General features: G+C 39.7%; 1 protein-coding gene across 4 annotated transcripts in view; it reads right to left on the bottom strand.

Moving 5' to 3' along the window:
• TAF1B (TATA-box binding protein associated factor, RNA polymerase I subunit B) overlaps positions 1–15,736 on the bottom strand; it is a 55,496-nt gene that overhangs the window by 21,481 nt on the left and 18,279 nt on the right. For all 4 annotated transcript variants that reach the window (XM_006073784.3, XM_044926260.1, XM_044926259.1 and 1 more), the window contains exon 8: positions 11,229–11,328. In XM_006073784.3, coding sequence (XP_006073846.3) covers positions 11,229–11,328 — 100 coding nt within the window. The remainder of the gene's footprint in view (positions 1–11,228; positions 11,329–15,736) is intronic.

The following is a 15,736-nucleotide window of genomic DNA, read 5'->3' on the forward strand; positions in this document are numbered from 1 at the left end:
AATATCTCTGCTTTTGAATGTGCTATCTAGGTTGGTCATAACCCTCCTTCCAAGGAGTAAGCGTCTTTTCATTTCATGGCTGCAATCACCATCTGCAGTGATTCTGGAGCCCAGAAAAACAAAGGAGTTTAGGTATAACAGTACTTTTGTTTTATATTGGTCTTTGGTTATCCCCTAATTAGTCTACTTTTACCTCTAATTTTTTTTTTGTGGAACATGATGCAATAACATAAGATAGACAGAGGCAGAGATGAAAAGACTAGTCCGTATTGCTCAGAGCACATTTCTATCAGAACCACTTGCAAGACGCTGATTTAAAAGTCCTCAATCCCACACCAGACTTCATAAATCCATCCCTAACACTAGGTCTAAAAGAACCTGTAGTTTAAACAAACTCTCCACAATATTCTTGTGCAAAATAATAATAAAATAAAATGAAGTGGCTCTCCTCTCCTTCTTCCTGGAGCCTGGAAGGGACCCTCAGATGGTTTTAGTTCACAAGCCTGATGCGAGAAGTATACCCACACATTCCAGCGATGGCTAAGATGCTGCAGAAAGCCAGGAACAAAAGAGCACGTCAGCTGGTTTCTATTCACACTGCCTAGCAATAGTAATCCTGGAAAGGAGTGGGAGTGAGGGAACCTGAGAACACCTGTTATCATTACGTTCGTCTCAGTTTCCCTCAGGTAGATTTCAAACCTGCTAGATGATTACTCTAACAGAGGTTGCACAAACAATCCCAAAAGCGACAATCGGCCTACAGAGGAAGATGGTGAAAAAATATGGAGTAAAGTTTGAAGACTCAGAGTGTATTAAAGCTTGATCCATCGAGACAGTCTTCTGGAGGGGCTCAGAGAATGACTGATAGCTCCGAAGGAGTCTTTTTCTTCCTTAAACCATCAGGGACCTAGTTTCACAAAGGGCGTAAGATTGCTCCGAGGCAAAATGAATCATCATGGCAAAGTGCCACTCAGTGGGTTTGGCTGAACCAGCATTGCATCTTTTCTTTTCACTCATTCAGAGAGGAGATCAGAATGTTGTTCATCAACATTCACAAAGCTGGAGATGTACTTCAGAATGGATTTCCAGGTTCCTCTTTATTGCTTCTTGCTGAGTCTAGTGAGGGATGACGAAATGACTAATTCTTGAGAGGCCTTAGAATCACTGTCGAGGACCATGGTAGAATAATAAGTATGTTACATACTAACTGTTTAGAAATTGGTCTGTGGGTTTAAAACACATAAAGATTTAAAAAAAAAAAAAAAACAAGGCTGAAAATACACAAGTAGCTCCACTGTGTGCTAGTCACTGGCAGAATAAATCCCACCTGTAAGAGAAAAGTCTGTTTAGGCCCAACTTTGGCTTAAGCAGCAACGTGCTTATCTGGTACTCTATACAAAGATGGTGTCTCTGAAAAAGAATAGATTTTTAGTTTATTCTACCAGATGAACTGAAAGATTTTTGCTAGAAATAAATGAAGCTTCAGATCAGCACCACACGTCAGAAATTTGACTCAAAAATAAAGCAGTAGAAGAGACAGAGGCAGAAAGAAAGAGGAGGAGGTTATCTTCAAATTAAAAAATAAAGAGAATGAAACAGTTTACCTCTTAGGAATTGGGAATCACAACTCAGAAAAAGGAGATGGTTGGGAATTCTAAAACTTAATTTTCACATCTGTTTTCCTCTTCTGAACTCGACTCAAGTCAGAGTAATGGCAGAAAGACAAACCCATGGCCCGCTTGGAAGAAGAAACAAACCACATCAATACTCTCTACTCTGGATTCCACTTCCCTATGTGGTAAAGTGAGTTTTGTCAGATTTGTTGTTGTTGGGGCCACCTGAATATTAACAGAACAATTTAATGGAAAGAAATAGTTCACACAGGATGAAGGTTCAAGGGTCTTTAAAGCCTTTTTTCCCCTCCTCCCTTTGGTTTCTTTTTTTTAAGGTGTGCTCAACTTTCTGGAATAACAAAAACAAAACAAAACCAAACACAGAAGAAAAACAGTCCCAAGCAACCCACACACACAAAACTCCACTGGCATTATCATCATCACCATCTCCTAGAACAATCGCACCTTTTGTCATTTCTGGTGGAGGTACAGCTGCTGAAGAAGCCAAGACTTAGTAGAGAAAGCTAAGACATGAAGGGAGGGAAGAAAATGCTTCCTTTGTTAACGAAAAGCTGTTTCCATTTAAAAGTTTCAACATACTATGGAATAGTGAATGCACTTTTGTGAGCAAACGCAAAGCGTACAATGAAGAAAAGCTGCCTGTCAACTAAGTAAACAGTCATCTGAAGGCATCCCAAACCTTCTCCACTTTTCTCGAAAAATGTAGGGGAGAGGGGGGAGGGAGTGTGTACTATTAGTAGCCACGGCGGAGGATGTGTCTAAAACGTATAATAAATATGACACAAAGGGCTTCTAGAGGGCTATAGATCCATTTAATTACAATATTAAGAAATCCCAAGGTGAGTATGTTTTTTAAAAGACCACAAGGCTATAATCAATTGCTCTAGCATGTATTAAAAATGGCGTGCTTGGGAAAGCATTTTATTGAATTTCACAAATATTCCACTGAGTTTATTTTCCTTCATGAAGCAATGCCTGAAGACAGGTAAGGACAAGCTAGAGTTTCTGTTACACAACAGCAGGCTCTTGTGATAAACCTGATTACAATACCCTGTCAGAGGTGAACTTCCTGCTTTGCTATTAAAAAAAAGCACAGTGCCGCACCCTTACTTATTGTTGTTTCGAAGCAAAAATTCAGCGGAGAAAAAACTAATGCTACATGCACCTGTTAACCCAAACCTAAAATAAGGCTTTCTATGGCAAAGGGAAATTAATAAAGAATAAAACTATGTCAGAAGAGATGACAAAGCACTGTAATATATTACTTATGGAGGAAGGATAAAATGAATTCCACACGCATTATGATTCAGAAAACAGTTCAATTCGCATTTCTGGTCTGCTAGAATTAACTTAATTGTTGTAGATCTATTAGAAGTAACAGGAAATATACTTTTTTATATTCAAAATCTAGTCTTCTGAAAGCCTAAGGTGAATACATTACTTTACGTGAAATACAGTCTTGGTCATGGGAACAAGACCATTTTAGAAACATGCTGTCGACTTCCCAAACCAAGATAAACCTTATGAACAAATACAAATTTATGAACCGATGACCAACTGAACAGGAGAGGGTCATTTGGTTTGGCCTCAGGATCAGAGTTGGGAAAAACCTACCGAAGTTCTCCTTCTTAAAATGCATCTGTCCTCCAAACATTCTGCTTATTGTGGAATAGCTACATTTAAATTCACCTATCTGTACTGAAGCATATTAAAAGCTGGTATCCAGAAGAGCAGACAATCTCCAAATAATTTCCATTTGATCTTGGCAGGGTTACATAATTATTTTTGCAGCAGGCTAACCTTTGTCACTGGGCTTCCCTGGTGGCTCAGTCGGTAAAGAATCCACCTGCAATGCAAGAGACCTGGGTTCGATCCCTGGGTTGGGAAGATCTCCTGGAGAAGGGCATGGCAACCCGTTCTAGTATTCTTGCCTGGAGAATTCCATGGACAGAAGAGCCTGGTGGGCTGTAGTCCACAGGGTCGCAAAGAGTCAGGCACGACTGAGAGACTAAGCACAGCACAATCTTTGTCATTACTCAGTTTTCCTCAGGCAAGTACAAAACTTGGTTCTCATTCCTTCTCCTGGGAAGCAGAGTTTGGGGGAGGCCTGGGCTGAGCACCCTGGGTACCAGGGATGGGTACTGACACAGGATCAAACTAAGTCACAGACACTTCCCATGAAATCACTGGCTTCACTCTGCAAACATCAGGTATTATTTTTCTAAAAAAAAGTCATCCATGTAGCCTCAAACATACATTTTCTGACTAGGGTAATTTACTATTGGTTTCGGTACATGGGTGAGCAGTACGAAGAACTGATAAGATTATTAATCTCACAAGCTGGTTTTCATGAGTGATACTGACACACCCATAAATCGAGTTTGTAAATGTCCTTACTTATAAGCAGAAATTACATCCCTTATGCATTTACCACTAAAATATCAGTAGAATGCTTTTTTATTTTTTCAGCCAAATGCCACTAATAGCCTCCTGATACATAATAAATATAAAAGAAGCAGACTGAAAGCTTACTATTTAGGTAGAAAAAAATCCCCAACAAATCTATTTGAACTCTTCTCTAAATAAAGTATTTAATTCTGTTTTTCAGCTATTTCAAATCATTTAATCAACAAACACAGAGTCCTTTTCTATGTATACATAATTGTATTATATATGAGGTCTTATGTGTGTGTGTGTGCGCGCACGCCTGCTCAGTCATGTCTGACTTTGCGACCCCATGAACTAAAGCTCGCCAGGCTCCTCTGTCCATGGAATTCTCCAGGCAAGAATACTGGAGTGGATAGCCATTTCCTACTCCAGGGGATCTTCCCGACTCAGGGATCAAACTTGCATCTCTTGCATCTCCTGCATTACCAGGTGGATTCTTTACCACTGAGCCATCATGGAAGCCCATGAAGTCTTAAGGATGACAAATAGAAGTACTACATGATTCCTACTGTCAAAAGAGTAGCTAGGGATGCAAAGAATATACAAACAAACCAACTGCTACATCTGCCCATGGACTCCTCCTTTAGTACTCCCTCTGTGGTTCTCCCTCCAGAGGCAACTAATTATCCTAAATTTTGCTTACCATGAACTTTAAAAAAAAATAGTTTTATCATACATATCAGATCAGATCAGTTGCTCAGTCGTGTCCGACTCTTTTCGACCCCATGAATTGCAGCATGCCAGGCCTCCCTGTCCATCACCAACTCCTGGAGTTCACTGAGACTCATGTCCATCGAGTCAGTGATGCCATCCAGCCATCTCATCCTCTGTCGTCCCCTTCTCCTCTTGCCCCCAATCCCTCCCAGCATCAGAGTCTTTTCCAATGAGTCAACTCTTTGCATGAGGTGTCCAAAGTACTGGAGTTTCAGCTTCAGCATCATTCCTTCCAAAGAAATCCCAGGGCTGATCTCCTTCAGAATGGACTGGTTGGATCTCCTTACAGTCCAAGGGACTCTCAAGAGTCTTCTCCAACACCACAGTTCAAAGGCATCAATTCTTCGGTGCTCAGCCTTCTTCACAGTCCAACTCTCACATCCATACATGCCCACAGGAAACAGATAAATATACCTACATATTTAGTTTAACTTCTTTTCTGAGCTTAACAAAAATAGCATCATACTGTACATAGTTTCCTAAGACTTGCCTCTCACACTCGACAGAATGTTAGGTTCATTCCTGCTGCTTGTATCTAAGGTTATTTAATACACCATGTCTGACTATGTCACATTTTATCCCTTTTTCTGGTGACAGACATTTATATTGTTTCCAGTTCTATTTGTTTGTTTTTTATTCATCACCTAGCTGCCTTCTTTAGCCTGTTAGCCTTGTACCCTAAAACACTAATCTCCATCAATAGACAACTAGTGAGGTAATTGTGGCATATCTATTCTGTGAAGCTTCCAGAAAAATAAAAAGTTAAAGTTAGTAAGTTAATTGCAGTTATACAAGAGATTAAAAGAAAACTAAGATCATGGCATCTGGTCCCATCCTTCATGGCAAATAGATGGGGAAACAGTGGAAACAGTGTCAGACTTTATTTTTTGGGGCTCCAAAATCACTGCAGATGGTGACTGCAGTCATGAAACTAAAAGATACTTGCTCCTTGGAAGGAAAGTTATGATCAACCTAGACAGCATATTAAAAAGCAGAGACATTACTTTGCCAACAAAGGTCCGTCTAGTCAAAACTATGGTTTTTCCAGTAGTCATGTATGGATGTGAGAGTTGGACTGTGAAGAAAGCTGAGCACCGAAGAATTGATGCTTCTGAACTGTGGTGTTGGAGAAGACTCTTGAGAGTCCCTTGGACTGCAAGGAGATCCAACCAGTCCATCCTAAAGGAAATCAGTCCTGAATATTCACTGGAAGGACTGATGCAGAAGCTGAAGCTCCAATACTCTGGCCACCTGATGTGAAGAACTGACTCATTTGAAAAAACCCTGATGCTAGGAAAGATTGAGGAGGGCAGGAGGAGAAGGGAACAATAGAGGATGAGATGGTTGGATGGCATCACCAACTCAATGGACATAAGTTTGAGTAAATTCCAGGAGCTGGTGATAGACAGGGAGGCCTGGCGTGATGCAATCCACAGGGTCACAAAGAGTCGGACATGACTGAGTGACTGAACTCAACTGAACTGAAGAGATTATCCCTATTCTTAGAAAATATACACTAAAACATTTAGGGATGATGTGCCATATAAATGTAACTTACCCTCAATGATTCAGAAATAGAATTGCGGAGATAGATACAGTGATAGAACAGCACAAAGGATAAAACTGTAGGATACAATAGTAATAACACTTGAATCTGGGTAAAGGATATATTTTTATTTTTGCAGCTTTTTTATAAATCTAAAACTATTCCCAAATAAAAGTTTATTTAAAAAAAAAAAAAAAGCTCTCTAAAGATATACCATGTTCTTGGATTGGAAGAATCAATATTGTTAAAATGACTATACTACCTAAAGCAATCTACAGATTCAATGCAGTCCCTATCAAATTACCAATGTCATTTTTCACAAACCTAGAACAAAAAAATCTGATAATTTGTATGGAAACAAAAAAGACTCTGAACAACCAAAGCAATCTTGAGAAAGTAAAATGGAGCTGAAGGAATCAACCAATTAGAATACTTTCTTGTTAGGAAAATAAGCTATATACAAAATAAAACTAAATACACAAAAATAAACTAAAAATGGATTAAAGACCTAAATGCAATCATCAGAGACTATAAAACTCTTAGAGGAACATACAGGCAGAACACTCTTTGATATAAATCCCAGAAAGATCTTCTATGACCCACCTCCTAGAGTAATGGAAATAAAAACAAATGGGACCTAATTAAACTCTAAAGCTTTCACACAGCAAAAGAAACCATAAACAAAATGAAAAGACAGCCCTCAGAATGGGAAAAATAACTGCAAATGAAGCAATGGACAAAGGATTAATCTCCAAAATATACAAGCAGCTCAATATCAGAAGAACAAACAACCCAATCAAAAAATGGACAGAAGACCTAAACAGACATTTCTCCAAAGAAGACATTTAGATGACCAATAAATGCATGAAAAGGTGCTCGACATCTCTCATTATTAGAGAAATGCAAATCAAAACTACAATGAGGTATCACCTCACACTGGTCATGGCCATAATCAAAAAATCTACAAACAATGAATGCTGGAGAGTATGTGCAGAAAAGGGAACCCTCCTGCACTGTTGGTAGGAATGTAAATTGATACAGCCACTATGGAGAACAATATGGAGATTCCTTCAAAAACTAGGAATAAAACTACCATATGACCCAGCAATTCCACTACTGAGTATATACTTTGAGAAAACCATAATTAAAAAAGATAACATGTATCACAATGTTCACTGCAGCACTATTTACAATAGCTAGGACACAGAAGCAACCTAGATGTCCATCAAAAGATGAATGGATAAAGAAGTTGTGGTACAAAAAAAAAAAAAAGAAGTTGTGGTACATATATACAATGGAATATTACTCAATCAGAAAAACGAACACATTTGAGTCAGTTCTAGTGAGGTGAATGAACCTAGAGCCTTTTAACAGAGTGAAGTAAGTCAGAAAGAGAAAAAAAAATATCGTATATTAATGCATATATATGGAATCTAGAAAAACGGTACTGATGAACCTCTTTGCAGGGCAGGAATAGAGACGCAGAGGCAGAGAACAGACTTGTGGACACAGTGGGGGAAGGAAAGGGGGGGACAAATTGAGACAGTAACACTGAAACATATATGTTGCTGTATGTAAAACAGATAGCTAGTGGGAAGTTGCTGTGTAACACAGGGAGCTCAACCCAGTGCTCTGTAACAACCTAGAGGAGTGGGATGGGAGTGGGAAGGAGGTTCAGGAGAGAAGGGACACATGTATACTTACGGCTGATTCACACTGTTGAATGGCAGAAACCAACACAACATTGTAAAGCAATTATCCTCCAATTAAAAATAAAATATATATATATGGGGGGGGGGGGAGGCTAATTCCTCCAAAAAAAAGCTCTCTAAGATACAAGTGAAAAAGGCAAAGTGCAATAGTTATTGTTATCCAGATACAGTCCCATATTATTTTAAGCTTATACTTTCTATCAAAATCTCTATAAGAAATCATTACCCTCTTTTACTCCTGCCCCCTCACTCAAGATTAATTTAAAACTAGTCAACAAAAGAGATTGTTATTAGGGTGAGAATTTTGTATAAACAAAAGTTTATAACCATGATCCTCCAATAACATGGTCCAGCTGGTAGAAAATTCAGAAGCAAAGATTAGACAATATTTGTGAATAGAGATTATAATTTTCAAAAAAGTCCAGGAATAAATGAGCAATTGGATACTTTCAGGCATTCAAGAAAGAACTGTTTAGGTAACAATCAACTAAAAAGCATGTGAATATTGACTTTATTTCTAAATGTCTAAAAAGTAGTATTTGGAACACTTCTATTTCTGCCCTTAAAGCACTAACTACTTTGGGAATTGACTTCCCATGATAAACAGAAAATTGGAAAAACTATATAAGGGGACTTCCCCCTGGTAGCCCAGTGGTTAAGAATCTGCCTTGCAATGTAGGGATGCAGGTTTGATTCCTATTTGGGGAACTAAGATCTCACATGCTCTGAGCGCTGCAACTACCGAAGCTGGCACCACTGAAAGGCCCAGGTGCCGCAATGACTGAGACCGTGCGCTCTGGGGCCTCGGCCCAGAACTAGAGAGCCTGCACGCACCACTGAGCCCATATGTCCCAACCAGAGTCCATGTACTGCAACAAAAGACCCCACAAGATGCAACGAAGATCCTGCCTACTGCAACTAAGACCCGATATGGTAAATAAATAAATTTTTTTTTTTAAGAAAAAATATATGAAACAATTTCAGGCATTAGAAAACAGGAAGCACAGGATGATATGCCCTGAAAGAAGAGAAACAAACGGTTGCAGGATGTTGCCTGGAGGCAGTCTGCAACCTGCAGTGCAGGGAGCAGGGAGTGAAACACAGCCCCGTGTTCTCGCTGAGTTAGAGAGGGATTAGAGTTCCTGGAAGCTGGGGTGGCTGTAATTTGCAGACAGAGTAAGAGTGAGGACGCAGATGCACAGATAACTCTGGAGGTCTGCAAAGGGGTCCTCTCAAGTCTTTGGCTGAGTACCAAACTGTGCATGCTTAAAAAAAAAAAAACAAAACCTGAGGCCAGGGAAGAAAAAAAAATCACTGGATCTTTTCTCCCAACGAATCCAGACAATTCTCAGAGCTCAGAAAAGGCACCAGCTGGAGTGGAGAGGCTTCATAATAGTGGGGGCACTAGATGAAGTCTTTCAGAGGGACATCACTTAGTAGGCGGAGCTTAGTTAGTCCAAGAATAAAGGCTCTGGAACAGCCATAAAAAAGCTTGAAAACAAGCTTTTAAATGATCAAACTGATATCCAAGATACCTAATCATATACCAGAACAAAAATCCAGTATCCATCAACACAAAATTCACACTGTCTGCATCCAATCAAAACCACCAGGCATGGAAAGCAGGAAAACACGCCACACAATCAGGAGAGAAACCAGTCAACAGCCTCAGAGGTAACAGAATCCATAGCTGAGAACCTTCAAACATCTACTGTAAATACTGTCAATAAACTGGAGGATGAAAAAGAAAGCATAAACATAGCGAGAGAAATGAAAATTAAGACTAAAATGGAATTTCTAGAAATGAAAATCATGGAATCTGAAATGAAAAAAATAGTGGAAAAAAACAGCAGATTACAAATTCAAGAAGTAAACATCAGTGAATTTGAAGACATCACCATAGAAACTATACAATACAAAACATAATGAGGGGGGAAAAAAAAGAACAGAAGGCTGTACTTCGAGTTTGAGACTACTATGTACAATGACCTTGGCAAACGATTCTACCTTCTGAAGGGTTTGAGCTTCCCTGGTGGCTCAGATAGTAAAGAGTCTGCCTGCAATGCAGGAGACCTGGGTTCAATCCCTGGGTCAGGAAGATCCCCTGGAGAAGGAAATGACAACTGCCTGGAGAATCCCATGGACAGAAGAGTCTGGCGAATCCCAGTCCATGGGGTCATAAGGAGTTGGACACGACTGAGCGACTAACACTTCACTTCACTCTGAGGTGTTTACTCACATGTGTAATTGGGAAGATGGTGAACCATACTCATGCAGAGGTTTAGTAAGGATCATAAATGTCTCTTAAATAAACTGAAAACAACGTGAAGGCTGTGAAGGTTAAGAAAGCCTATGAAAAGAATTCCTTAAGTGGGCAAATGCAGGATAATATTTAATATTAGTATTTAGTACCCTGAAAACCTGATGAAGAACAAAGGGAATATAACCTTTGAGTACTATAGTGATAAAGACTCATAATTAAAAGAACAGAAGATCTTCCACTGGAAACATGAAAAGAGAGCTAGAGGAGGACGAATGTAAACAAAGGACTTAAAATAGTGCCTCTCAAAACAAAAGTGCCTGTGCTCAGTCGTATTTGACTCTTTGCAATCACATGGACTACAGCCCGCCAGGCTCCTCTGTCCATGGGATTCTCCAGGCAAGAATACTTGAGTGGTTTGTCATTCTCTTCTCCAGGAGATCTTCCTGACCCAGGGATTGAACTCAGGTCTTCCACACTGCAGGCAGATTCTTTACCATCAGAGCCACCAGGGAAGCCCTAACATAGTCACTTTCAGTTCTTTCCTCCACAGCAACATAGTGAGCAAATAATAACAACATACACTGTTTTTTTAAATTTTAAATTAGTTCAAGTTCTCTATATAAAACTTCTGAAATTTAGTCTCAACAGTACACTTGTTTGCAGTGCACACATCTCACACTAAAGCTGTATTCTGAAAACAGCCTAAACAATGAAGAAACCACAAAAAGAAAATACAAATAATAGTTCTACTCTTTATTAAGATATGATTACTGTTCCATATTTGAATAGAACAAAAAGTGGATGACTTTTTTAAACTTCAACATGAAATAGTAAATCAGGAGATGAATATAAATCACCAATTACTCTAATGTCTCATAAGTGACTACAAAGTAAAAAAGAAAATAATTTACCTCTATGGCAAAGATTCCTTTGTCACGTCCATATAATTTCATCTCTTCTGGAAAATGCTGAAAAGCATGTATGTAAGGAATATGTTCCTCTTCAACAAATCTGTATTTTTGAAAAAGTTTCAATATAAGATATGTACTGATTTGGCAAAGTAAACAAAAGAGGGGAAAATGTTATATTTCAAAGACAAGGTAAGAAGCAGTTGAGTATATTGTATATCTCAAGTAGATTTAAGAATAATTAACCTGAAAATATCTGTATTTCTGTTCCCTTGTGCAGAGACAAGATTTAGTTGATTATCTAATAATCTCTTCTGTTTCTGCCCAAATAGATAAAATATTTCTAAAAGGTGTGTTTATCTTACTTGCCAATTTACCAGGCTTGTAGATATGGCATTCCTTCTGTCTATCCCTAGTTTCTCTGATGTGATTAGTTTCTACTCATCTTTTAAATCACTTCTTCAGGGAGACCTTTTTGATCTCTGTTTTCCTTGTTAGAATACCTCCTTGCCCACCATTTGGTCCCCAGTACCTGTGACAGTACACAGTAGGTACCTGTCACTGGAAGAACAATTAAAGAAACACTTGTTTACCCCTGTCTCAATGTCTGGTACATAGTAACTGGTCAACTATTTTGAGTAAATTACTGAGTTTGAAGAAGTTAGCACATAAATATAAATAAGTATTCATACATACTTATCTACAAGTCATTCATTCATTGGACAGAAATTTATCAAGTCCAATAATATATACCCAACACTATTCGAGACACAGCAGTGAACAAAATAAAAACATATTCTTGTTCCCATGGAGTTTACATTGCACTGAGAAGATAAAGATGACAAAACCAATAAGTGAAACATACAGTATGTTGCTGCTACTGCTAAGTCACTTCAGTCGTGTCCGACTCTGTGCAACCCCATAGACGGCAGCCCACCAGGCTCCCCCATCCCTGGGATTCTCCAGGCAAGAACACTGGAGTGGGTTGCCATTTCCTTCTCCAATGCAGGAAAGTGAAAAGTGAAAGTGAAGTCTCTCAGTCGTGTCCGACTCTAGCGACCCCATGGACTGCAGCCTACCAGGCTCCTCCATCCATGGGATTTTCCAGGCAAGAGCACTGGAGTGGGTTGCCACTGCCTTCTCCAATAAACAGCTTGCTGCTGCTGCTGCTAAGTCGTTTCAGTCATGTCCGACTCTGTGCAACCCCATAGACGTCAGCCCCCAGGCTCTCCCGTCCCTGGGATTCTTCAGGCAAGAACACTGGAGTGGGTTGCCATTTCCTTCTCCAATGCATGAAAGTGAAAAGTGAAAGTGAAGTTGCTCAGTCGTGTCCGACTCTTAGCGACCCCATGGACCACAGCCTACCAGACTCCTCCATCCATGGGATTTTCCAGGCAAGAGTACTGGAGTGGGGTGCCATTGCCTTCTCCGTACAGTATGTTAGGTAGGAGGAAATGGTAAAAAGAAAAACAGGGATAAAAAAAGAGCAGTGGGGAAGACTGACAGCATCTCATTCGCCCCTCCTAACCAAGAAACCAATACTCCAGTCATGACCCCTGGAGATACTGTCTCTACTTATAATACTATCATACTTTCCAAAAGCTTCAATCTGTAACAGACTGACATTTAACAAACTAGTTATTCATTACAGATAGTTTAAGCAGCACTGCATTAGAGTTAAGTTGTGTCCACTGAGAAAACATATCCTGAACCCCTTCACTTCATTCTAGTTCTATCACCACCACCCTAATCCAAGCCACTACCTCTTGTTCTAAGTATAGAAAAGACCACCCAGTCTCTCTGCTCCCACTTGTGTCTACCTAGAATCCACTTTCCTCATAGTTGCCTGAACACTCTTGAAAACATAAACCAGATCAGATCATGTCTCTCCTGTTAAACTCTTTGGTGGCTTACTATCACACTTAAAGGCAAACTTCTGATGGGTATGGGGTTTCCTCTTGGAGTGATGAGTACATCCAGGAAAGAGAGGTGCTGGCTGCACACCCTGTGACTATACTGAAAACCACTGACTTGTATACTTCAAAAGGGTGGATTGTATATAAATTATACTAAAAAAAATCCAAACTCCTAACTTGGTTTACAAAGACCTATGTCTGGTCCTGTTTATTATCTCCTTGCCCTCATCTTCCTCCTACTCTTTCAAATTCGCATTCCCATCACATCAGCCTCCTCTGCTCCTGGATCATACAGAGCTTGCAACCACTTTAGGGCCTGGCACTAGCAAACTCTCTTTACCTGGGACGCTAGTACTTCTGATACTCAACAGCTGGTTTTATTTTCATTCAGAGTGCAGTTTAAATTCCACCTTCTCACTGAGGCCTTCCCTAATAACCCAACTAAAGTAGTCATCTGGTCATTCTCTATCACATCACCCTATTTAAATCTTCTGAACAGCATTCCCTTGTCTGATTTACTTATTTATGTATTTGCTTATCTGTCCTCTCCTCTAGTCTTAAACTTCAGGAGAGCAGGGACTTTATCTATATGGTTCACAAATGTATTTCAAGGGTCTGGACTCTAGAACAACACCTGCAAATAGTAGATATTCAACGAGTATTTGTGGAATGAATATATGTTGGCTGTTTTTACTTATTATAATTGTTAAGTACAGGGTCCTTTAAAGGCTCCTCAAGGGTTATGAATTAATCTAAGGAGGATGCTGCTAAAGGATTTAACAGAGAAGTGATATACAGGATCAGTATAAGATACATGGGTATTGTGGAAAGGCTAATAATGTAGGCCCTTCAAATCAATGTTCTTTAAATAGTTTATTCAGGGTGTAGCAATAATAGTTCTCAAACTTTGGCATCCCTTAGAATCCCCAGACGGCTTATTAAAACAGAGATTGATTACCAGGCCCTGTTCCCAGAGTTTCTGACTCAGAAGGTTAGAATGGGTCCAAGAATTTGCCTTTCTAACAAATTCCCAGAAGCTGCTGATGCTGCTGGTCAGGACCACACTTTGAGAACCTGTGACTTAGAGCTCTTTTCCAAGAAAAGCAAGAGAGAGGACCAGTGGTAAAGTCTTTCTTCTACTCCTTCAAGCAATTAAACCAGGTCTCAAATTTATATGTCCCACAGAGCAAAATAAAAGCCCTCCGGCTAACTAGATCTAATCTTCTTGAAGGCAGTTTACAATTCCCCTTGGAGGGGGAAGCAAGGAAAAGCAAGGGAGAAAGGAGGGAGACAGAGGGGTGAGGAGAGAGGCAGAAGAAGAGGGGAAGAGAGACAGACAAACGTGTAGGATCTTATCCCATCCCTCCAACCACATAAAATATTCTCCCTGAGAAGAATTTTTGGGCAAATAATTTTCTCTATTATTTCTGGGCAACTATTATTTCTTCCTGGTTAGATTTCTCGGGGAGTTTTGTTACCCCCTTACAGATTGCCTTGTGTAGAACAGCTACCCTTTAATCCAGCTCCAGTGACGTGATCCTTCCTGTAAGATCCTTCAGGTTACCAGGAGGAAATGGACAGGAGAGGCACAAGATTCACCTGGGAGGTGGCTAAGTAATCCAGGTGAAGACAGAGACAGAGGGAATGGGGAAACATGGTTCTCAGAGTTATTTTGGAAGTATAATCGAGAGGACATATTGATTAAACTACATGCAGAGAGAGGAAAGAGTCAAGGATGGGTCTCAGGTGCCTGTATGAGATGAAACAGGGTATTCATGAAGAAGGCAATCAGTGGAGGAAGAGATGAACTGAGGAGAAAGATGATGAAGGAGTATCCAGCAGGCAGCCGATAATGTGAATATATGGGTCTGGCCCTCACTAGACAAGTCTGGGCTGGAAATCCAGATCTGGGAGTCGTCATCGTACAGATGGTAATTAGAGCCTTGGGGAAGGGTGAGATCACCAATGAGGGCGGACAGAACAAGATGAGGTTGTAACGTAACAGTAAAATTCACTGAATCATGGACTATCTGCATGTCAAGTTAATCACATCTGAGAAAAGCCTTGTTATTTGGTTGATGTGGCCAAATTCAAAGGCACTATTCTCATTTACTGGAGGCACTTTATTTAACCAAAGGGCCTAGTGCCAATGATGATGATGACGATAAAGAAAACATAAACAGCAATAACTAGAACTGAGTTCTTGTTATGCACCAGGTGCGATGTGCTTTTCATGTGGTACTAAGTATTGAAAGTAGTTTCAACTCTCTGAGGTAGATATTATTAGTAACCTCATTTTACCAATGAGGAAACAGAGGCAGAAAGAAATTAAATAACTTACTCAAGGTCCTATAGTACGTAAGTGACAGAACCAGGATTCGAACCCAGGGTTCTGGTTCCAAATCTATGCTCTGAAAATCACTCCACACACTGAGAAACTCAAATGTTATTATTTAGAACACATAATGAGCAAGGAAAAATGAACACATTAATGACTGTGGTACATCTTCTATTTAATGAGAAATTCTTACATACCATACCATAATTTATTCATTACCTATAAAACCCTGCAGATAATCTTGAAAACTGTACATG

This window comes from Bubalus bubalis, chromosome 12 (genome assembly GCF_019923935.1).
Source record: "Bubalus bubalis isolate 160015118507 breed Murrah chromosome 12, NDDB_SH_1, whole genome shotgun sequence".
NCBI classification, from domain to species: domain Eukaryota; kingdom Metazoa; phylum Chordata; class Mammalia; order Artiodactyla; family Bovidae; genus Bubalus; species Bubalus bubalis.